The 22,565-nt window shown below is 48.0% G+C and overlaps 1 protein-coding gene and 1 long non-coding RNA gene across 2 annotated transcripts in view; both read right to left on the bottom strand.

The window, feature by feature from the left end:
- Positions 1–975: 975 nt before the first annotated feature.
- On the bottom strand, positions 976–13,350 carry LOC128152794 (CCN family member 2-like). Its single transcript, XM_052811428.1, has 5 exons — positions 12,569–13,350; positions 7,183–7,396; positions 3,020–3,271; positions 2,379–2,587; positions 976–2,167 (listed from the first exon to the last, which is right to left on the bottom strand). Exons 1-5 carry the CDS (start codon positions 12,629–12,631, stop codon positions 1,856–1,858), a joined length of 1,050 nt encoding a protein of 349 aa, XP_052667388.1. The 5' UTR covers positions 12,632–13,350; the 3' UTR covers positions 976–1,855.
- A 1,584-nt stretch (positions 13,351–14,934) lies between these two features.
- The window catches only part of LOC128152795 (uncharacterized), a 28,656-nt gene continuing 21,025 nt past the window's right edge, over positions 14,935–22,565 (bottom strand). Inside the window, exons 4-6 of the long non-coding RNA XR_008238761.1 lie at positions 20,934–21,142; positions 15,691–15,824; positions 14,935–15,499 (exon numbers count right to left, since the gene is read on the bottom strand). This is a non-coding gene — a long non-coding RNA (uncharacterized LOC128152795). The remainder of the gene's footprint in view (positions 15,500–15,690; positions 15,825–20,933; positions 21,143–22,565) is intronic.

The raw sequence follows: 22,565 nt of genomic DNA, 5'->3' as shown, positions 1-22,565 counted from the left end.
AGGGGAGAAAAGGCCCCGAGCGAGGTTGTACTAAAAGGATACAAGAACTGTACAAAGGCCTTTAAAAAAAAAAAACAACAACATCAGATAAATTATTTACAGTTCTAATTGATTACAGGAGGCTGAAGGCTCATGAGCTCTCGCAGGCTGAGAGAGCAAGAAAAGAGGGGCTGAGACGAGACACAGGCCCCGAGCTGGCATTTCAGCGGAGTTATGAGCTGCAGGGCAGCATTTATTGATGGCTGGGATTATCCTCCAGCATCAGGTTCTGCTTTGGGGTGGGAGTTGTGGTGGGGTAAAGCCTCAGTGCTGCAGCGTGACCCCTGCTCCTGCCTGGCTGGGACAGGAATTCATCATGATTTCCAGCGGTGAAAGGCCGGGAAGATTTAAGGAACGAGATCCGGCACTTTACCTGGATGTTTCTGCTAAAAATCAGCAGACATTAAACGCAACTGGTAAGAATTCAGAGACACCGTGGAGCTGCCGAGGTGCACGGGGCTGCATCGCTGCTGACTGTGCCAGCCAGGCTGGGGGCTTACGGGACCACTCCTGTGATGGTGGCCTCTCCCGGAGCTACGGGCTGGCCATCAGCACATCATTAACGGCAGAGAGACTCTGCACAGGTTTGGCAAGAAGGGAATCCCAGTGCTGGAGACCCCAGCACCACGCAGCTTTCCGTGCCACTGCCTCAGTAACTCCATTTACAAATACGGGCATTTTTCTTGCCAGTGCCTTAAATTCCCCGGGTCTCGTTCCTCCAACTTGTGACCCACCAGCAAAGACTCCAGAGCCGAAACGTAGCTGCAGCCTCACTGGGGATGTGCGAGCCGGCGGAGTCCAGCCCCTCTCCCACCCCACAGCCATTTCTGAAGAGCTTACCGAAAGGGACAATAGGACATGCTCATCACGGCACTAAAAACACTGCCCTGCCAGCGCCAGAGGCAAAGCTACAGCCTGGCCAAATCGTTTTTTCTAAACTCCTTCCTGGGCTCAGATCTTCTGGAGGAGGCCCTGAGCCACATTCCATCTCCTGCAGTGACACTACACAACTGGCTGTTTCCTTGTCTTCGCCATCACCCTTGCTGGCACACGAGGCTAAAAGGAATTTAATGGGGGAAAAAAGCAAGCCCAGCCTTGAGCTGCCCGGAGAACGGGCCGCCCAGCAGATGATCCGGCCTCTCTAGGAGCAAACGGATCTGGAACAAAGCTGCTGACGGGAAAGCACATGGGAGGGTGAAAGGTGGGCACTAGGATGGGGAAGAGTTTTTGCCAACTTGTTGGATCCAATTAGCCAAAACTAGTTGAAAAGCTCAGCAGAAGCCCAGCACGGGGCCAGGACCACTTTCCTCACTGAGAAGCTTTGCATCAACACGCAGCAGAGCCCCACTCTGCTAGAAAGCAGGCTGCAGAGCTCGGCTTTAGCTCAGGCCTCCTGGGCTTCCCCTGTCTCATGCTCTGGGTTTGCCGCATGGTTTTGGCAGGCCAGTGGCGACGGGGAATCGTACCCGCTGTGCTCTCAGCTGGACACAGGCTGGAGCCACGCGGCTTTGATCCACTCTCCCATCTGGTCAGTGGGAACATGGATCAAGTTTGCGGCTCAAGCCTGTTTCTCGTTCCTTCACTGACCTTTGCACCACCACGGGTGAAGGTCAGGAGCCTGGAGCAGATGGGGCTGTGCCCCCACGCACCTCGGCTTGTTAGGAAGGCCACTGGGACCACTGGTGGCGAACGGTGCTGTTCTGAAGAGCACAGCCCCTCACAGAGGGGGAAGAGGCTGCATTGACTTGGGACACAGCCACGAAAGCGCTGCAGAGCCCTCTTGACACCTTGGCCTGTGGATCTGGCACGGAGAGGGCTACTGCCTCTCTGTCTTGACGTGGTCTCCAATCATCCTCCTGTGATAGGTGGCCAGAAAGATGTCGTTGTCTCGGGGGCAGTCGTAGTGGCAGGAGCACACCTTGATGAACATCATCTTCCGCTGGAAGAAGTCCCCCTCAGGGCAGCGGAACTCCACTTCCACGGTGCTGGTGACGTACGGGGTGCAGCAGCGGCCGTCCGTGCAGCTGCCGCAGAACTTGGGCCGGTAGGAACGGGTGCTGGTGCAGCCCGAAAACTCAAAGTGGAGGCTCTGGCGTGGCTTTGGGGTCCGCACACACTTCTTCCCCTTCTAGGGAGAGAGCAGATGGGTTAACAAGGACATGACAATCAGGCGAAAGGTCCACCGAGGCCTGTGCTCTATCTCTGTCACTGGGCAATAGGACACAGAAAAAGTGGAAGCAGAGAGCAAACCCTCTGAGATGGGCTCATGCCTGACAAGTACCTAACCAGGTTGTCCCTGGCATTCACGGTGTTGTGTCCCCTCTCCCCAAGCCCAGTACCTTGGTTTTCTCCACGGGGAAGTCACAGGGCCGGACCATGCAGAGCCGGGTCTCCTTCTCCAGGCGGCACTGGGGGTTGTCGTTGGTTACTCGGGCAGAGATGCCCATGCCGCAGCTCTTGGAGCAAGCGCTCCACTCGGTGGTCTGCACCAAGCAGTTCTCCTGCAGGTTATTCAGCTCCGGCTTGTGTGCTGGATCCTCCCTGAAAACTGAGCAACACGGAAGAGACACAAGGCAAGGTTCAGGGCTTGGGACAAAATGTGGCAGCTCCATGGCTGCTCCCAGCTTGGTCTAACTCTTCAGGAACAGTAGTAAAGGTCTGATCCATCCTGTGAGCTCCTCAGCCTCTCAGCAGGAGGAGGACGCAGGCGAGCACGGCGCCGTTTCCTACCACGGCCCAGCTCCAGCCAGCTCTGCTGCGATACCAGAGGGTGTGCGAGCCTCCCCGCAGCATCGCTAAAGTCTCACCTTAACGGGTCTGGAGTTCAACGCTTGGTACCAACACCACGGTGCACCAAGTAAACAGTCACCTCCAGTTCCAAACCAGACGTGACTTAGGGCCCCGATCCAAAGGCAGTTTGGATCCACCTCTATCCCCCAGCAAACAGCTCCCGGCCCTGTCGCGTCTGCCCACCACTCACCCGCCATGGCTGTTTCGAAGCGGTTTTCCTCACTGCCCTCCTCGCAGATCCACTCTTCACAGCACTTATTGTGGAACTTCACCCGCCGTGGGTTGGGGCACTCGGGGGACGGCAGCCGCAGGTCGTCGGAGCAGAGCGGGATGCAGCCGATGGCCCCGTCCATGCAGATGCACTGCAGCTTGCAGGTGGGCTGGAAGCTCTCTCCGTTGTGGTAGATCTTGCCCAGCAGGTCACAAGTCGCACCCTCGTGAGCTGTGGCAAGGGGGAAGAGGAGGAGGAGAAGCTGAGCAGATGGTAGGGGGCTGGCAGCACGGCCTCTGCCTCAGGGGGTCACAGGGCTCCTGGTGAGGGACCAGTGCCCACGCGCAGACTCTCCCCTGCTCTGCCATCCCAGTGCTGGACGCAGCAGAAGTTGGCGCTTTTAATATTTGTCTCCCTGGACCCAAGGCTGTTCCTGACATTGATTTTTGGAAGTTGGCTCCAGCTGTGCCAGACCTCCCAAAATTCTCTAGAAAAATCTCTTCTCCACTTGGATGAGCTACTAAGTGGGACTTTGTCTTTACAGCTTGTAAACAGCCTGTTCTCCAGTCAGAGGTCTTCCCGTCCAGCTCAGAGAGTGCCCAGGCAGTGGTGTTGTGCAAGATGCATTCCTGACATGACACATGAGCCAGCGGCTTTGCTCCTCGTTACTCTTAGGAGACCAAAGGCAACATTCTCCTAAGAGCAGTTGGTTCCCCACATATCTAAAGGTATGTACAAAAGGAAAATAACACTTTGGGTTTATGACCTTTTTGGCTCCTCTGTGATGCATGGATCCTTCCAGCCACAACTTTTTCTATTTCTCTCTGTTCTGATCTCCAGATCTCTCATCTCCAGCCCTCCTACGAGTCTTTCACTCCTTCCCGATAAAACTTAAATGAGCAAAAAAGGAAATGCAACAATATCTGACACATAGGAGCAATCTTCAGTCCGGGAGTGCGAGCAACGCTCACAAGTTCTTACATCTGTATTAGCCAAAATTTTTCCAGTGGAAGTTTTCCAGCAGAAAACTCTTATTTGATTAAGAGTTTTGCAGGCACAGATCAATGTCAGGAATGTTTTCAATGAGAAACAACTGAAGCATTTCAATTTGATATCAAAGATTTCCTTTATGTTCTTACAATAGCTCAACCAAAATACTTGTTGGACAGTATCCATAGGGGGAAGCATTTTGCTTGGGTAATTATTTTAGATACTATAAAGATCAAGATGAAACATTTTGATATAATGGAATTGGAAAGTTTTGACACAGCCAAATGAGTATTCTAAATAACTCATGGAATGTTTTGAGATTTTTTTTTAATATATTTTTTTTCTTTCAGCCTGAAATGAAATGTTGAAATCTCAGAGTTGTTCACAGGACAGAAATCCTGCTTTTGGACAGTTCTCATCAGCTGCTGCTTTCTGCAATCCTGACCCTTAAAAAACAAAAAAAATCCATGCAAACCTCTATTGGGAAGTTACCAAAACGAAGGATTCTTGGCTGCTTGTGGAGGCTTACCAGGAAACCTGATCTATTTTCCCCTTACTCCTGCTCGCCCATGGAACATTGTCTCAGACATTAAGTGTTTGGACCAAACAAGGAGCGAGAGCCTCTTTCCATCCCACCTAGTCCTTGAGGGGACACAAATCCTTCCGGGCTGCTAGTGCCTTGTTTCTAACCAGAGCTGGATCTCAACTTGCAACTCTTTTCAATGCCATTGGTATAAAAATACTCCTGTGCTCCTACTTAGAAGTTTCAAAATCCTCACTTTTTCCATCAAAGTGGAAGCCATCCACTTTCCCTCTACACAACCATTCATACTTATTTTTAAATCCTCTTTCATTGGTTTTTAGCCCGAGCCCTCTCCCTTTCCCAATGAACTGATCGTGCTGTTCCCTCAGCAGCACTCCTCCCCACCCAAGGAATGGCAGCCTGCTCGGGGGTTTTATTATGTTTTCAAAACTCAATCATTTTGTCATGCCCTTCATTACCCTGCAATGACCTCACTTTCCTGTTGACCTGATCCAATTAAAGCACCAAAACGGATTGTGCCAGCGGAGTGAGACGGCTCTTTCTTCACCAGCCCCGCTTGGCACCGCTGTCGCCTCCCGCCTCCAAACACCAAGTCCAGCCAAGGAGACTTTTGCCCTTTTCTGCAGGGAATATGGCAGAGCTCAAGTGAGCCGCTCCAGTGGCCGCAGCTCTGCCAGCTCCCTGCACCCATCCAGGCCACCCTACCACCCTTAGGCTCTCCTACTCTAGAGTTACTACAGGATCGTCTCTACCTGTCTGATACTCCAAGGTCTCTGCAGGAAGGCAAGAATTCCTCTGCAATACGTGAAATGCTACATACTGTGATTAACATTAAACAAATACACAGTAATTTTCACTCTGATGGTTCCCTTCCTATCTCTTCTGATATGGCCTTCAGGCTGGTACCCAACCTAGCAGCTTTTCCCATGACACCTGAACACCTCTCTGCTCCCATCACATCTGTCTTACTTGGATACCTGTAAATCCTCTCTTCTCTATTCACAAACACTGATCTTTCTCCTCATTCAATTCATCGCTCCACCTTCAGCTTCCTTCACTGCCTCCGGAATCCCCCATCTTCCAAGAGATCAGTGTGGACATCAGAAAAATATCACCCAAGGACATTACATCCCAAAACTTCAGTCCAATTTAGGGAAGATATCCTGGTCTATGTTCATCTGGGAATTTTGCCATGGAAATCTTAATTTCTCATTTAAAGACAGGAAGGACAGTTGCAGTCTTCAAGTCTGATTTTCTACACAGCAGGGATCTGGGACTCTGACTCCAAAATCTTTCTATCAAACCCATACGTCACGGTGAATACAAAGCACTTTTATTAGACGGACGTCCAGTCTTCATGTGAAGTCTGAGATGGAGACTCCTCCACACTCCTGAGTAAATTGTTCCAGTGATTTAGCTACCTTTACTCCACAAACATACACCTCATTTCCAGTCTTAATTAGGCAGTCTACACCTTACACCCACTGGATGTTATTATGCCTACGTTTACCTTATTAAGCTTCAATCATCAGGTCTTAGGTGTATCAATGCCTGCAGAAAGTACTAGGAAGCACATGTGGCTTCTAAAGATCACAATAACTGGGGGAGGAAGACAAAACAACTTATAAAAAGTTCTCATAAGAAAAGAGAAAACACCTTCTACAAGTTAAATTCATTATTTAGATTTAAAAAAATTGTATGTAATCCTGGCACTGCAAAACAGTGCAGTTCCACCCCAAACCCCCAACGTCCCTGTCTCGGGGTGGTGCGAGTAGTGCGGTTGCCGGAGCATTTCCAGAGATGCCCCGTGCAGTGGCTGAACGCTTCCCAAAGGATCCACCTCAGCTTTCCAGCCCTCGTGTCTTCTTCACTATTTTGAAAAGCTTGGATTAAAAAAATGGTCAGCTCCTGGCAAAGGGCTGAGGAGTCTTGTTTTTAAACAAACAACAGGAGACTGAGGAAATACTTTTTTTTCCTCTACACCAAAATAATTTTTGCATGCTTTAAAAATAGCTACTAAACAAAAAAAATCAAAAAGATTTTTCTTTTCTGGCTGAAAAGAGGCACCAAGAGAGAAAACAGGTCTGCATTTGTATTTACCTGGCTCAGTAATTCTCGTGTTCTACTTACACACTATTTTGCAAACGAGTTGCTCAGCTCTTTCCACCCACGTGCTACAGCCAGAAATATGGTATGCCTTTTGCATGTAAGCAGCCGAGTGCAGAATGCTAATCTCCAGTGCAAGGCAGTGAGATTTTTGGTGAGATTTCCCAAGCAACTGTACTTTCCAGTAAAAGTCCAGATTGCTAGTATTTACCCACAGGCGCTACAGGGTTAGAGGATGCCTCCTAACAATGTCACAGGAACAAAGGAGAGTCCCAAACCCCAACTCGTGCCTCTGGAAACATCCTTCACTGCAGGAGGAAGTAGGTTGCATGTGTGAAGGTATCAGTGAATTTGCTGGCTCACAGGGCTGGCACAGATCTCACAACGTGATGCTGGATGAAGCTCCAAGCGCTGCAGGAAATTCTGACGATGCCGTGGGTTTTCTGGGAGGTCTGAAGGGGCCACAAGAAAACCGCACAATAACAGAACATACAGCTCTCACCTAAGCAGATCCCGCTGCCTCTGTGGATTTTGGAGAAGTCGCAGTAGAGTCCCTTGTGATGATCACAGGGTTTCTGCAGGGAACAGAGCTCGCCAAGCTGCCTGGCACACACCTTGCAGCAACCACAGGCATCCAACACATGGCTGGTGCCAGGGGGGCACTGCAGAGGCTGGGAGGGACACTGGCATGGATACGTGCAGGCCTGCGGTTCTACCTGGAGGGCAAACAAGCCATGGAGAGAATGAGTCTCCCGCAAGCCAGCCAGGCAGAGAAATGAAAAACATGATTCTGCTTCAAGCACAGACACCCCATCAAGAGGAGGGAAGACCAACTTCACCCTCTGCTGGAAAGCCCTGCTGCAGAGGATGTGTGTGCAGCTCCCAAGGACTCGCAAGACTAATCTTTTCCTCATCCCTAACTCATCTGGAGCTCAAGGGAAAAAAAAAAGATGCCTCTGAGAAGCAGGGCCAAAACAAACAGGACAAGCAGTAGTTTGGAGTCCCACATGCAGCTCAGCCCCCCAGTTCCCTGGAAACAATAAAATAGTAATTATTAACAGTAAGTAATTCCCAGCTTTTACATAGCACTGCTCAGGAGAAGTTATCGAAGCACTCTGCAGCAGCACCATTAGACCCAGTCTGAAGATGGAAAAAGTGAGGTACATAGCAAAAGGACTTGCCCAAAGACAGCCAGCAGGACTGCAGCAGTGCTGAAAACTGACCCAAAGGCTCCTGAGTTCCATTTTGTCCCCTGGATCTCATACTTTCTTTGTTATTCCCAGAGATGCACCCTCTCCTCTCCCCTTTCCAAAGAACACAGTGCAACCGACCTTTCTTGGAACCTTGTGAATCTACAATTGCCTCACTTGATAGCATTGCAGAAGTGCTGGCCACCTCTTGAAACCCACCTTTTATGGCTTTTATGCCACTTCAGCAGCTAAACAGAGATCAGGCTATGTCTGAAGGAGGGTTACCTTCTCCGGAAAACCCAGGATGCTTCAAACACTCCAATAACTCAGTCTGTGGCATCCTTGTTCTGAATCAGTTTGGAGCAGATACACCAGCCTCAGATCTGGATGTGCCCAGATTTGGGCAAGATGTAAAACCACGAGCTTGAAAGGTGCAGAGCATATGGTCTCTAAAGATCCTCTTATACCTCCTCAGAAACATCAGTGTGCCAACTCTAGCCTGGTTTTCTGTTCTGCCCAATAAAATTCTCCAGGTAGTTCAGAGGGATGCAAGAGCAATACTCTAATTTGCAGTGCTCACATGCTGTGCGTTGCTAGATATGGGTCAGCTCCCACCCCAGGGGCAGCTGCTGCCGCAGGGCTGATACAACCCTTGCACGCAGATGATGCCAGCAAAACGCTTTGGGATCCTGTATTGCTGTGAGCTGGGTGAAGATGAAAGCACCCGACAGGGCAGAGCCCTCACGGCTCCGCTGCCAGACCCAGCCACTGCCACCCAGGGAGAAGGGCTGCAGCAGCTGGAAAGAGCCTGGGGGCAGGCAGGAGGGGGGGACACCTGGAACAGAAGCCAAAAAAATATCTTGCTACAGCTCTGTTTGCACTTGTTATATCCCACCCAGCCCTCGCTTGTGAAACAGCTTCCTTGGATATTGTGTTTGTCACCAATAACAGTAGTAAAACTCTTCCAGCTGTTTTGACTGTTGCTCAAAACAGCTGCTCTGACTTTAGCTCACGTGGGGTCAGAAGATGCCAACTGCTTTGTACTTCTGTAACAATCAGCACAGTATGGTGTAGGACAGGGATCTTAACTCACAAGTCCTCCCAGAGTCTCACCCTGCTCAGCAGGAATCAGTGTAATTCTCCTTGAAAACTCCTAGCGCAAAGTATTTTGGAAACAAGCCTCTCCCGCCTGTAGCCCAGCTGTTCTCAGACGGCAGTCTCAGAGCCACTCGCTGGGAGCTGGCGTGTCACAGGGATCTCCTCCCGACTGCTAAAGTGCATTAAAAGATGCTAAAAATACAGAAATGCTCTCCTACTGTTTTTCATGTATGCAACCGCTGTAGCTGCCAAAAGGACATGTTATTCAACCATGGATGAGTGGGTGGGGGGTACATGAGATCATAAAAGAGGCAAAGCATTCCTAACACAGGACCTATATTAAGATGCAATCCATGCACTTAAAAAAATAATGACAACAAGCATTTTCCAATGCAGTGTCAGCCACAGGCCATATAAAGAAACACTCTCAAAATAGCTCTCCTACTGAAAAACAAACCAAACCAACCTCTTTCAGGATAACAGAGAATGCAATGGAATTAAACCCAACCGAGTTTTCCTTCTTGCCTTCATTAATCATTGTTGGCGCGGTTTATTTCATTTAATAACTCACCCGAAGAAACTAGACCACCTGGTTTTACCTTCTGTTCACAATCAGCTTCACTTCCTCATTATATTACGGCTGCTTTTCAGCACAAGAACATCTGGACTCAGATCTCCGACGTACCAGAGACCTGCCGGGTGACTCTGCACCCCTACCTCTGCTGTGCCTCATTTCCCCCACCTGTGAGCAGAAGCAGGCTTAAAAGGCCCAATTCATCCATATTTGCAGGGCTCTTTTCAATACTTCAAGACTTTCTGATCAGTCAGCTCAGACATGCCTCTCTTCATCACCCAGTCCACCTGGCCCCAGGGTGTGCTGGGGCTCCTGTTTGCTTGTTTTATTACTGAGCAAAGTCAGCTCGTGCTATTTATAACTCCAGCTCCTCTCATGGGCCCAAGAGAGAGGAGAGAATAGGCTGAAATCTTTTTTGGCTCATGCACACTCAACCATCAGCACTGAATAACTGCCTGGCAAGGGGAACTTCTTGAGCTGGGAACAGCTGGTAGAAAGTCAACGTTGAACCAACTTCCTAGAGTTCTCCATTACTTAATTTGCTTTCACAGCAATTTCAAAGAGGCTAAATAATGGATTATATTGCATTTGCATGGAGCACCCTCCACCCTGCATTATTTCACGGACTGCTTCTAGGCGTTGTTTCAATACAGTGTTGAAACTGCCCAAACTGTCCCAAAGAACTGCAAGGACTCACATTCAGGGCTTTGCTACAGACCCACATGTAACACAAAGACCAGCATTTCCACATAACATGCCACTGACCTGGGTGCAGAGGGATTCAACCTGGAGAACATTTAATTTTCTTCCCTCTGCAGAAGAGTCTGTCCCCAAAACTACACTTTTACCGTCGTTGAGCAGGATCCTAACTTCAAGTTCACTACAGCCTTGACCTTGTTGCTGTTGAGGTTAGCAGTGCATTTCTGTGAACTTTGAGAGCAGCAGAACAGAACCAGTCTTACAGAGATCAAGGCTATAGATTTAAGAAAGCGCTAAAACCTGGAATATCAGCTCTCCCTGCTCCTGGCTTTGCTGGCAGCTCTCATATCGATCACAATCACTATGTGTGCATCTGCCACTCCCAGGACCACTGAGCGATGGCCAAGCCACAACAGGAGTGCAAACAGACTAGAGGACTCCCTTGCCTGTGCTCCATACATGCTCTCCACCACTGACTCCCAGGTCCCATCTGCTCAGCTGACAAGCCAGAACAAGCTTCCTCCCAACTGCCAGCACCAAACCCAGTTACCTGGGGGAAAAGAAAAAGTGAGAATGTTCTTCCTGCTTCATATCCACATAAAACCTCTTCCCCCTACACCCTCAGGAAGGCTCAAGTTGGGGGACACAAGCTCACACCACTGCAGCAGTTCTGTGGCATCGTCAGGACTTCTCCTTCCTGATCAGTCAATGTCCACATGAGCCCAGGGAACCAGCTAAGAGGGCCAAACCAAAGAGGATTTTTAAAATGCGTTTGGGCTCGTGACTGCATTCAAAGGGCTGGGAAAGGAGTGTTCTGAAGCTGAGCTAGCTGTTTGCAAAGTGCTTTGGGAGCCAGGAGGTAACACTGCAAGGTAGAAGTAATATAATAAACACGTAACTGGTTCTCTTTCACGTTCCAAGAGTGGCAGTAGATAAAGCAGCCAAAACACAGCTATTCACATACTCCAAACACTGAATTATCGTGGATAATACCTGCTCTCCCTCCACCACAGGCTCTCAAGGCACCTTCCCAAGGTTGCTGCAGCACATTGTACAACAGCGTATTACAAGAGACAAGAATCGTTACCCCCATTTCACAGACAGAGAGCGGAGACACGAAGACTGGCCCAGGCTGAGCCTGGCAGAGCTAAACATAACTCCCAGCAATCCTGGTTCTGCTCTCGCCTCTGAACAACACAGGAGGCAGACTCAGGAGTAACAGCTCTCATTTCCTTGCTCGATCCACTAAACACCACTCTCAGAGCTCAAAGAAAGTCAAAAGTCCCATTTCTGAGGCAGTTGGCAGGTTTAGGGAAAATGACATCACCTCAGAGTAATCACAGAATCATAGAATACCAGGTTGGAAGGGACCTCAAGGATCATCTGGTCCAACCTCTCTTGGCAACAATAATAAATTTGGTAATAATAAAGTGTCACAGTGGTGGGATTCACTGCCTTCATTTATATGACCAATATAATGCTGCCAAAGCTGGGTCAGAGCAACAATCAAGATGACCATTCCAAATCACAGAAATTACCCTTAGATCACAGTAGTGTTAGGTGCACAGGACGCCTTCCCTGGCAGGAAAGGGGCTGGCACATGCTGGGTGCTGCCAGGAGCAATCAAACAGACCTCATCAACCAGAAGTTTACTGCATCTATCAGCACAATAAGCTGTGCAAGGCACAGTGGCCCCGTGAAGCTGATTTCTTCACTGATCCAAAAGGCACTTACTGCAATTCAGGTACATTAATGACTGCAGCAATGTTCCTGCTATTACTGGCACTGTAATAGCACATAGAAGTCCTAAGCAGAATCAGCTGCTCTGTGAAGCACTTGTATTAACACAAAAACAGGCACAAATCCTGCTCTGGAGAGGCTGCAGTCTAATTTCCCCCTTGGGATCACTGTTTTTGGGAACAGATGGGTGGATTCAGTGGCAGCTGGGGAAGGATGGTGATGGTAAGGACCTGGGATACAAGACTTTTATTCCTTGCAGTGACATAAACTCAGTGACTTCACCTCTCCCTCTTGTAAACCAGGGCTGGCTTCTAACTCACAAGAGTGGAGTGAAAAAAAAATCCATTCACATTTGCCAAGAGCTTTGAGATCCGTAGCTGACAGGCATTACGCGCGGTGCAGCTCCGAGCGTGATTTAGTTACACAGTGCATTTGCATTGTTCTGCTAACAGCCAAACTTCTCTCCGAAACCTTTGGAGGCAGGTGGCACCTGGGAAGAGTTATTCAGCCTAAAGCATTCACATGCATCAAAGCAAGAAGCTGCAATGCCCAGCCAGCAAACAGAGCTGCTGCAGTGCAATACATACCCAGCCAGGTGCAAGGAGGAGGAGGAATAGGGTCCAGGTCACTGTCCCCAAGTTGCCAGACATGCCGAGTAAAGGGCAGGGAGGGGATTCAGGCTGCCGACTGACTCACTCCTCCTTCGGAGTTTCTCCTCGCTCGTTGGAGAAAGTTGCACACCAGCTCCTCTTTAAATAGCCTCCTGGAGGGGGCGTGCCCCGCGCTTGAGTGACAATCTGGAAAGCAAGCCGAAATGGGTGCAACAAAAAATGTCCAAATTCCAAGGAACATGAGCAGATTCCTGTGGCCCTGGTGGTTACGGGGCTGCCGGCGCAGCCTGCAGCTTGGTTACTTTCCACGTGGGTAAATCAAATCCCAGTAAAAGCAGGATTATTATTTTTTAATTTTCCTCTTTTTAACTCCAGAAGTATGAAGCTTGAGACAGCTTTCTTAACGCAACCCCCCTTTCCTTACCTACATCCATTCCTTTTTGGCTGCAAGAGCTGAGGACTTAAATAAGCACAGCTTTGTGGTGCTCAATGTTTTTCCTTTGAACAGGAGGGAGAGATGGAAAGTTCAGCACTGTTAGGCGCAATTAGGTACCATAAATGACCGTGCATCACCAGCGCTTGCTGCTGCCGGCTCCAAGAAATGAAAGTTTCATGACTATAAAGGCTGCCGTCTGAACTCCTGCAACTAGGAGCTGCTTGTTTTATGAGGCAATGAAAAGCTACGGGGTGAAGCTTATTGATAAAGGACAGCAATTCCCCATAGTGCTTTATTTGCGCCTCGGGATTGATGCAGGATATAATACATTTTTATCTCAGGGCATGATCTTTTTTGTTTGCTGCTGAAATACAGAACCAGGCTTCTCCACCGCCTGCACAAAAAGAGCTTTAGAATACGAAAGAGTTGTTTTGTGTATTAAAGAGTTGTTTTGTTTATTCCCAAACAGCAAGTGGAATGCTGCCATGGAAAGATGAGGAGAAGGAGTGCAGCAGAGGGCACTCTTAGTCCTTGCTGGCCTGGGGTGTGACAGAGCAGGTTGGGTACCGGACAGGAATCCTCTGTGCTGCACATGAAGTGGCCTTAAAAAGACAGAGCCGTGCCTTTGAGTCAGGACCTCTCCAGGGTAGAAGTGGTGCAAGATCTGTGTACTTACCTTGGGCCAACATAAAGCAGTGATGCAAGATCTATGTACTTACTTCGGGCCAACATAAAGCAAGGGGCAGGAGCATATGCAGAATGCACTGTGCCATACAGTCCCTACCACATCGCTGCAGAGCGTGCTGGGAAGTAGGAGAGAAGATGAAGAAAAATACAGGGAGTGTGTAGTGGGTCATTTAAATTTGGCCTCCTTCCTGCCTGCCTCTAAGTGTAGGGCATCTTAGCTGGGAATCAAGCCCTGTGTTTTACTCAGGTCTTTTCAGGTCCCTGTGCAATGCCAGCTCAGCTTCCACACTCCCTACGCTACTGTTTGTCCACTGCTGAAAACAGACAACCCCGACTTAATTAATTAGCACTCGGAAAGCCCCTTGAGATTTGAGGCTGGAGAGCATTAACACAGTGCAAACCACCTCAGATGCACCCCCTTCTTCTCCTCTTCCATAAGACGAGGGATTTCACAATCATTTCCGTAACAGCTACCTCTGCTAATGTCACAATAAAGGATTATGGCTCCACACAAAAGCTTTAATGTACTGGAGGTGGCATAAACATCCAGTGCCCTAGAGCAGCTCGGAGCTAAAGACAGTCTAGCTGGATATACATTCCTCCCCTTTTGGAAGGCTTGACACCTTAAACTATGTTGTCACCTAAAATTAGCTGCTCACATTTCGCAGGACATTCTCCTACTGCTCGTAAATAAGACAGGGATAAAGTGCTACACACCTCTGTTCTCATTTTCTCACACAGCAAGAGTATAAACCACAGCTGAATTCCAAGCCATGTGGAGCATCTGAAGGTGTTATATTTGTGCCTTTTTAAAAGGACAGTGCTTAACGTATGGCTTGATTCACAGGTTGCTCCTTGTCCAAGAAGCAGCAGTTGCACCTCAAGCCATGATCTTCCAAATTCCGCTTTCAGAATTTCTTTTAACCTGCTGCATAATCTCAAATGAACTGTTCAACCAAAATCATAACGCTCACTCGCCTGTCCCGAGTTTTGTGGGGAATATTCAGCACTAAACCAGCATTATGATTGCTGATTAAGTTTTCAACCTACAACAAAAATAAAGAATAATTTGATTATAAAACATCCTTACCAAGCTACTCATCATCATCCACCTGAATGCTTTCAACTTCCAGAACAGTAGCATAAGTAAAATGTACAGAGGTGCAATCCTGCTCATCCCTCAAGCCACCTTAGCTCTGCCACGGCCAGCCAGCTGTCTCCCCTGCCTTGCCAAGAGATGAGTGTCTGGATCCACTCTAGCTCCTTTACTGGATAACAGAACCAACACCTTGCACCAGCCTCTTCACTGCAAAGCACCAGGAGCAGCACCAAGCCCTCCACATGAGTGTTTCTCAGGACAGAGGAGCCCAGAGCAAGTCTGCCACAAAGGCACCTTTTTACCATAAGCTGAAAAAAAGTAGAGGGGAAGCAGAACATGAAGGACAAGTGAGGTCCCTACACCCATGGTCCAAGATTTTCTTAGGGCACTGGGACAACCAAAACTACCCCTAATGCTAGCAGCTGAACTGTTCACCCCACTGGACATGCCACTTGCCAAGAAGCAAGAGAAGAACATGAAGGTTGAGTGACTCAGAACGATCAAAGGGAGGAAACACCCAAGTTAACACTGATTTGCATCTCTTCTTTTTGCCTGAGCTGCCTCAAGAGAAGGGATAAAGATGTCAACCCTGCTTAAAATCTCCCCCAAGCAAAGAATAGTGGGTGTTTAATTCACCTTGTTACGTTCTTCTGGATTCACTCACCATGCCCAACCAGTAGCTTTCCTGAATTTATAGTAATTAAAAAAAGAAGACATTTAGATAATTGCTGAAAATCATGTGAGGGTAAAAAATAAAATTAAGGCAAGCACACACACAGGTTTTTTGCTCAGCATGATCTCTCCCAGTGGCAGTCTGCCTGCAGAAGCCAAAATAAAAAGCCGGCACAAACAGCATGTAGGGGGAATCATGCTCACCCAGTCCTCAATGACTTCAAAGCTGTCCTGTCTCAAAGCTGCTCAGTTGTCCACAGGACATGCCGGTGGCTCTCAGGACTGCTCTTTACGGGAAGGCTTTCATTCTCACAGCTGGCAAGTCTTGGCAAAAGTCACTGTTGGAGTAGATCACAGGCAATCACTCTAATCTGGCACTCTTTTAACTTTAAAAGTCTCGCCGAAATTATATCAAACACAAATTTGGCCCAGCAGAGATGGTGAACTTCATCCAGCTAGATGGTCTGAAACACAGGAATTTCATTTAATTGTTCATTACCCAACTACTGATGCCTGCTTGATGCATCCTGCTCACATGCTCAGGCTAAACTGATTGCCAGATTTGGGACCATGAAGGAGTCCTGTCCCCTGCTTTTTGCTGCCTTCTGTAGTTTAAAGATAAGATGCAATTCTTAAGATTGGCTGGGCACTTTCACCCAGCTTCTCCTCTGATGATACAAGACATAAGTGGTACTGTTGATTTCTCCATCTGTGGTATATTACTAATAAAAGAACGAAACCCATCAATGTCTATCAAGGACGTAAGTTTGCTGCAAGATGTGGAAGGAGTTCTGCAGGTCTGTGTGCTTTGGGGTAGGACAGGTGACCAGTCTCTGAGTGCTTTTGGGCTAAACATGGTTCCTAGAGACTTAACAGCTGAGATTCTTGCTCTTCCAGACCCCTGTTCCAGTTCAAGTTCAGTGCTAATTCAGCATCTGCCTAGAGGGACATTTGGGGTCAGGCTCATGCTATCTAATCCTTAGGCACTTAATTAAGGCATCTACATTAGAAGCCTAATCTCTCTGGGGTCTCTTTATAATCAGCGGAGAAGGACCGAAGCCCTGAACTGCCTTCTGACAGTCCCTATCTCTTGCTCCATATGCATCAGCTGTATCACGATGTCATTTGCTGTAAATTGTCAAGAAAAAGTGTCATATAAAGGCAACACCAGAGCTCAGCAAAGGCTAAATGCTACAGCATATCTGACTCCAATCTGGGTGGGAAAGGCTACCCTGCCCTAAGGACGGAAAGGGCAGGAAAAACCACCCCTCCCCACTTCAGCACAGCCTTGGGATGAAATCCTGACCGCACGGAAACACCCACTGGCTGCAGCAAAGCTAGGATTCCCCTCTCCGCCTGGCTTGCCAGATACTACAGCCCCGAGGGCACGCTGCTGTGCCCATCGTTTAAGGGATGTCAAGCAGGGAACAAATTTCATCCCTGGCTGCAGAGTTCACTAATGAAGTCTACAGTTATTTTAGTTCTAGGAGGAACACTCCATTGTATTTGAGGATTTATTGTGAAATAGAAGCCTATCAAGGGATGCAAAACTTGGGGCGGGTGGGGTGCCTGTTGATGTCCTTATACAGGAAGTAAATATATAAAAACAGTCTTGGCATCACGAGTTCGGAAAGAGCCAGTGCTTAGACACAAAGCTTGCCAGCAAAAGCACACATTCTCTTCTGGAAAAAAAAAATGCCCCCCTGGAGCTTGATTTTGGCAGGAGGCAAAATGCCAGTTCTGCAGCTTACCAAAGAGCGTGCAGCCAAGGGCACTCAGAGGGGCTACCAGGAAAGACACCAAACCCCATTTATTAATCCACAGGATTCTCGTTTCAGAGCAGGTGAACAGTAAGAAAGTCAACACTTCTAAGGACGTATGTGAAACAAGAAGCCTTGCCAAAGCAGAGCACCTCAGGTGTTGAGCTTTTTGCAAAAAATAGGCCTTGGTTATGGAAGCAGAGCACTTGACAGTCTTCTCCCTCCCTCTTGCCCTGTTTTTGTTGTTGTGAGAAATCTGGCCTTTCACCCCAATACAGGGCATAGCCAGCTGGGAGGCTTTCAGGCCAGCTAGGACCACTCTAATTACCTAACCTGACTTCTTGCCTAGCACAGGCTGGAGGATTTTGCCTAAATAAATGCACAAGATCCCGCAACAAGGGCTGATGTGACCAGCTTCTGCATTCTGCCTCCGGGCAGGCTGCAACCTGCTCTGAATGTGGCAAAGAGGCAGAAGTCCATGCACGGACCAGTCCCTGGACTAGAGCTCCAGGGAGCCTGGCCTAACACCCAGGCCTGCCGCAGACACCCTGTGTGACCCTGGGCACGCTGTAGCTACAACCCCTTCAAAAAGCAGTTGAGAAAGGTCTGTGAGCACAGCTTGTTCCCTGACCCAACCACAGCCTGGGCTGTGCAGACCTGTCCGAGGGCACACTCTGCAACAGGCGTGCTTGTGCAGGCAGGTGCCCCAGGATCCCTGGGGCTCAGCATCCAGGTTACTGGTCCATGCAGAAAATCAGACCTCGAGGGCAATGCAGACAAAGCTGCGGGCAATCGCACTCTGCCTCAAGGTTTGTCAAGGTGCGATAAAACAGTACATGTTCCCTGCAGACCAGCACAGGTCTCCACATGGTAGTGTAATAGTGGGTGATCTTCTGATACCCTTAACAACTGCAAAATTTGGATACAAATGTGAGTCACCATCACAGCCAGGAGCATTTGTGCCAAAGCACTGGCTTGCACAGAACTGCAGGAGGAACAGGCCCTGGGAGGAAACAGTCAGCTGCACCCACCTGTGAAATGGATGCTTCCGTGGGTTTTTCCACTTCTTAACTTACTGCATGCTTAATTATCCTGAAGGAAAACTGCTGGGAGGGAGGCTATGTTTAAGGTGGACTTAGGCAGGCTCATTTAAGGAGGCCTCCTGATCTACAGGACTCCTTCGGTGCACAGCTCTGATGTATCTGAACAGCACTCTATCTTTTATGGGATTTGGTCCTCACAACACCTGCACAATGAGGCAAAAAAGGATGTGCTCAAGGTAATATGGCTTGTGAAAGAGAAGGGACTAACGTGAGGTGTCTCTAGTTATGGGCTACTGCATTAATCACTGGGCTCTGCCACCCCCCTGAATAAGCAGCCACTCTGCCATAATTACCAGGAGCTTTTCCTAGTGCATAAGCCAGGCACTGCTCTGTCTGTGCCACCAGGTGCAAGGTTGAATCCTCCACTGGGTCCCATCTCTCCAAAAACCTCTGACATCACCTAAGCTCAAAGGCTTTCTGCCCTAAAATCCAGGACTCAGCCCCTCAGTCAAAATAGCTCTGCTGAAATCAATAAGTCTTCCCTAATTTATACCAGCTGCACATCTCACACAGACTGAACAGGCAGCAACAGGTCCCTGAGCTCTGCCAGGCTGGTAGGACCTGGAGGGGTGGGTGGCCTACCAGGACTCATGTGTATGTCTCATTAGGGATTTGGGATTCCAACAGGAGTCTGCCCACACCTTTCCCATTCAGGTTTTGGAAAAATTCCAGCTCATTACATGGAATCAGTGAATAATTTAGGTCGGAAGGACCCCTAGGTCATCTGGTTCCTCCTGCAGCTGATCCCAGTGCAGAAGATAGAGAAGAAGGGTAGACTTCAGAGACCAGGAGAGAAGTGCAGGTCAATGGGGTCTGCAAGCTTGTTCCTGTATGGCACAAATGAATCTCAGCACGTGAATCTTTGATTAGCTTTCTAGCCCCTGGGGCTGTAATTGTGAGCCAGCCTTAACAAAGAGTTTGCACCTTTAGAGAAACAGGGACTTCTCTCAGCTGACGGGATTGTTAACCTTGGAATGTAATGCAGACACCTTCGAAATTAGCTATAAACCAACTACTTCACTGCTGATTAAAGAACATGATCTTCCTCTGAAGGTCTGCACAAACTGCTGGAAGTTACAAACTGATGAAAAATAATTTGGGAAATGTTAAGTGTGAGACTTTCACTTACGTGTTCTTAATTCTTTGTTTTTGTTACAGGCACACATCTATGAGGTTGATCTTTCATATTTGTTTTTTTCATTTATTTCCTTACTAATAGATTTCTTAGAAGTTTCACATCACAAATGTTTAAGAAAAGACAAGTCCCAGGCTCCATGAATAGCCTTGTTATGAGTGGCATAATTTTACACAACATTAATAAGGAAATAGTCTGTATTTCGGCTATTCTTGCTTTCAGACACACTGAACTCACAAAAGCTGAAGAAGACAAAATGTTTCAGCAGGCTGCAACCTGCATGAGGTCTCTAGTGGGGCTTTCACGTGAGCAGAGTCAGTGCTGTGCTCCTGGGCCCCAGCAGTGGTCACCTGTTCCTCTGTCTGTATGTTGGATGCTGTGTGCTGCTTCTCAGCACCTGGTGCTTCTCTCCTCCCTTAGCCCCTTGTCCTAAACAACTGCCCTAGCTCTCTTCCCCAGACACTTGTGTGATGTTAGAAACCCTCTTGCTATATTTAGAGGTGACAGTTTTATTAGCTAGTAGTGGAACGTTACTAGTTCTGCCTACAAACACTGCATTTTTTCATACCATTTTATGTACAGATAACAACAGCATTAGTGTTACAAACCTGCTTAAACCACTTTAAGTTCAGAGCCTTTATTTTCAGTATGGCTTTTGCCACGCTGTCTTTTAAATACCCTGTTGCTGGTAAAGCAACCACTATGACAGACGACTAAAGCTTTTACAGTTTAGGCCATTTTACCCCAGAGATGCAGCAACAGATGTTTTCAAATAAGTTTTACAAAGCCTCAGTCTGCTGTTGTTGTTGCTGTTTTAAGGAAGTTATCTGAACCAATAATTTTCATCTCTATAGTTTAAATTGTTTCACCCTCTGAAGCATGATGTCATCTGGCAACAGAGGTGCACAAAGATGGGTCTGAAAGCAGACTTTAGGTGAATAATATTCACTTGTTTTTTTCCAATCTGATCCCTGCAACACAGCCATGAGTCAGGTAAAAGAAAAGCTGTAGCTGGTTCAATTTCTTTGCCAGGCAAATAGCCCCAAATCATCTTTACTCTAATGCCTCTTTATGCAGTCATTTCACAATGTTCTCCCTTGTGTGTTAGACTGGAAATTAATGACCTGCCTGGCAGAGATAGGCCAATCTGTTAAGTCAAGAGGCTTTGTTAAAAAACAGTTATTGGGGATTCTCAAATTATTACAATTTTGAGCCCAAGGTGTCCTGACCTCAAAAAAGGGGATAGGTGAAATAAAAACTATGGAGCCTGGCTATGTTTCAAGGAGGCAAGGAAAAAAGGCTTTTCCTGCCTGGGCAGCTCTTGGTCACTTGGCACTCAGCATCTTCAAAAACTACAGAAATGTTCTCGACTCTGGTATTAACTGTTAGAGCTCTGTGTGTCCCTGATGTTCCAAGTGGGGAAGTAACTAACCAGCTACATAGACGCACCAGCGTCATTGCCTTTCCACTAAAACAGTGAAACTCGCACCCTCCATGTGCAAGTCCTCTGGACCAGTGAAGTTCCTGCTCTGCTATGCTCATCTTCCTTCAGAGGAAGCAGTGAGGGCCAGGACACAGCTCAAATGCCTGCAAGCCCTGCAAGCCTGTTCATTCTGCCCCAAACAAGGAGGGCTGGCAGGGCCGTGTGGATCCCTTTCCTAGAACAAAGGAAACAAACAAAATTACTTCCAGCTTCTCAAATTCTTCTCAAAATAATATGTCAGCTTAGTCTGTACTGCTATCCTGTAAAAAGAATTTGGAGAAACAAAAGGAATGAGACAAATTCCCATGCTTGCACTGGGGCTATTCTCTTTACCAGAATGTACATGGGAAAGAGCTTGCGATGCTATTTTAAGCCCTAGGTGTATTTCAAGGGGATCTCAGCTGAAGAGGCCAGGGAAGAGGCCAGGCTGTGCTGAGTCAGAGGGGAATCCCATGAACGAGCCTCATGACAAGGATATAAGACCCTTTTTCATCCTTCACATGGACTAAAATTAGAGTTGAAAGAAAGAATCTTGTGGCAGAAAAATCACCCGCAACAAAGGGACCTCAGGAGCAGAAGCATGAGGTTAATTTGACACTGCACTGATATAACGAAAGCCAGAACTTTACCCCTAGCATTCCTGTGGCAACTGCACAGTGATTATGCTAGTCCCTGCTTTCATCAGAGAATGATTTCAGCTGGCAGTGGGGCTCAAGTGATGTGTTCACTGCAGGATGAACTTCTGAGGTTATATACACAGCGCTGGCAATCATTCCTTCCCTGGTGATTTTGAGACTAACTTTATGGATAGTCATCCCACAGCTCAAACAAAGTGTTATGAGGTACAGAACATTTAAAGCAGCATTGTTGTGATCGACAAGGATTTCATGTTCCAAAAAGATTACTGAAACATTCTGCCTGGTCAGTGCAGCTACTGGCCGTGTGCCTTTCCATCAGCACCAGCTGGTCTTCAAAAGAAGACAAAGGATCCCTGCTGAGAGCGAAGCCACGCAAACAGCAGGCAGAGAGCCCAACCCTTTCTGGAGAGGGGTTCCCACAACCCCAGTCCGCGGAGCCATGTTAGCACCAGGTTTCGGTGACCCAGTGTTAGATTCAGATCTGTGAGCTCAAGACCAAACCCATTCTCCCTTCTCAGTCTTAAGGCTGGAAATGGTGTTTACTGCGCGGCCCCCCACCAGGCTTGGCTGGCTGCTGGTGCAGCTTGTGCCAGTGTCTGCTCAGCTCTTTCCCACACTCAGAATCTCATTTTTGCTGTTCCACAGGCTATAGCATAAGTAGCCTTTAGGGGAGACTTGTCAGTGCCTGCAAGCTTGGTCTCATCTGCTGCCATGAGCTCGGTACAGCCTCTCCTCCAAAGCCAGCACTGGGAGGTCATTGCTTGCCTTGGGTTTGAATGCCAGAAATACCCAACTCAGCAGAGATTTCTGGCTCAAAAGCTGCCACTTCCATAGGAGCCTCCAGGGAGGGGAAGGGATAGGCTTCGCTTAATTGTTTTGTTTTTAAAGTAGCACTCCCTCATCCTATTTTTGTCCTATAGTTGTTTTAATTGGACAGCTCTAAAGCTCTTTGCAGCTCAT

The sequence above is a fragment of the Harpia harpyja genome, chromosome 16 (assembly GCF_026419915.1).
Source record: "Harpia harpyja isolate bHarHar1 chromosome 16, bHarHar1 primary haplotype, whole genome shotgun sequence".
In the NCBI taxonomy this organism is placed as follows: domain Eukaryota; kingdom Metazoa; phylum Chordata; class Aves; order Accipitriformes; family Accipitridae; genus Harpia; species Harpia harpyja.
This window is presented reverse-complemented; position numbering and strand designations above follow the sequence as displayed.

Bases quoted from the DNA above. Each gene is read 5' to 3' on its own strand.
- LOC128152794 (XM_052811428.1), bottom strand. From the start codon at position 12,631: ATGTCTGGCAACTTGGGGACAGTGACCTGGACCCTATTCCTCCTCCTC. The intron at 7,397-12,568 runs GTATGTATTGCA...TTTGCCCTCCAG, and splicing joins TCCTCCTTGCACCTGGCTGG to GTAGAACCGCAGGCCTGCAC. The intron at 2,168-2,378 runs GTACTGGGCTTG...CTCTCTCCCTAG, and splicing joins TCCCCGTGGAGAAAACCAAG to AAGGGGAAGAAGTGTGTGCG.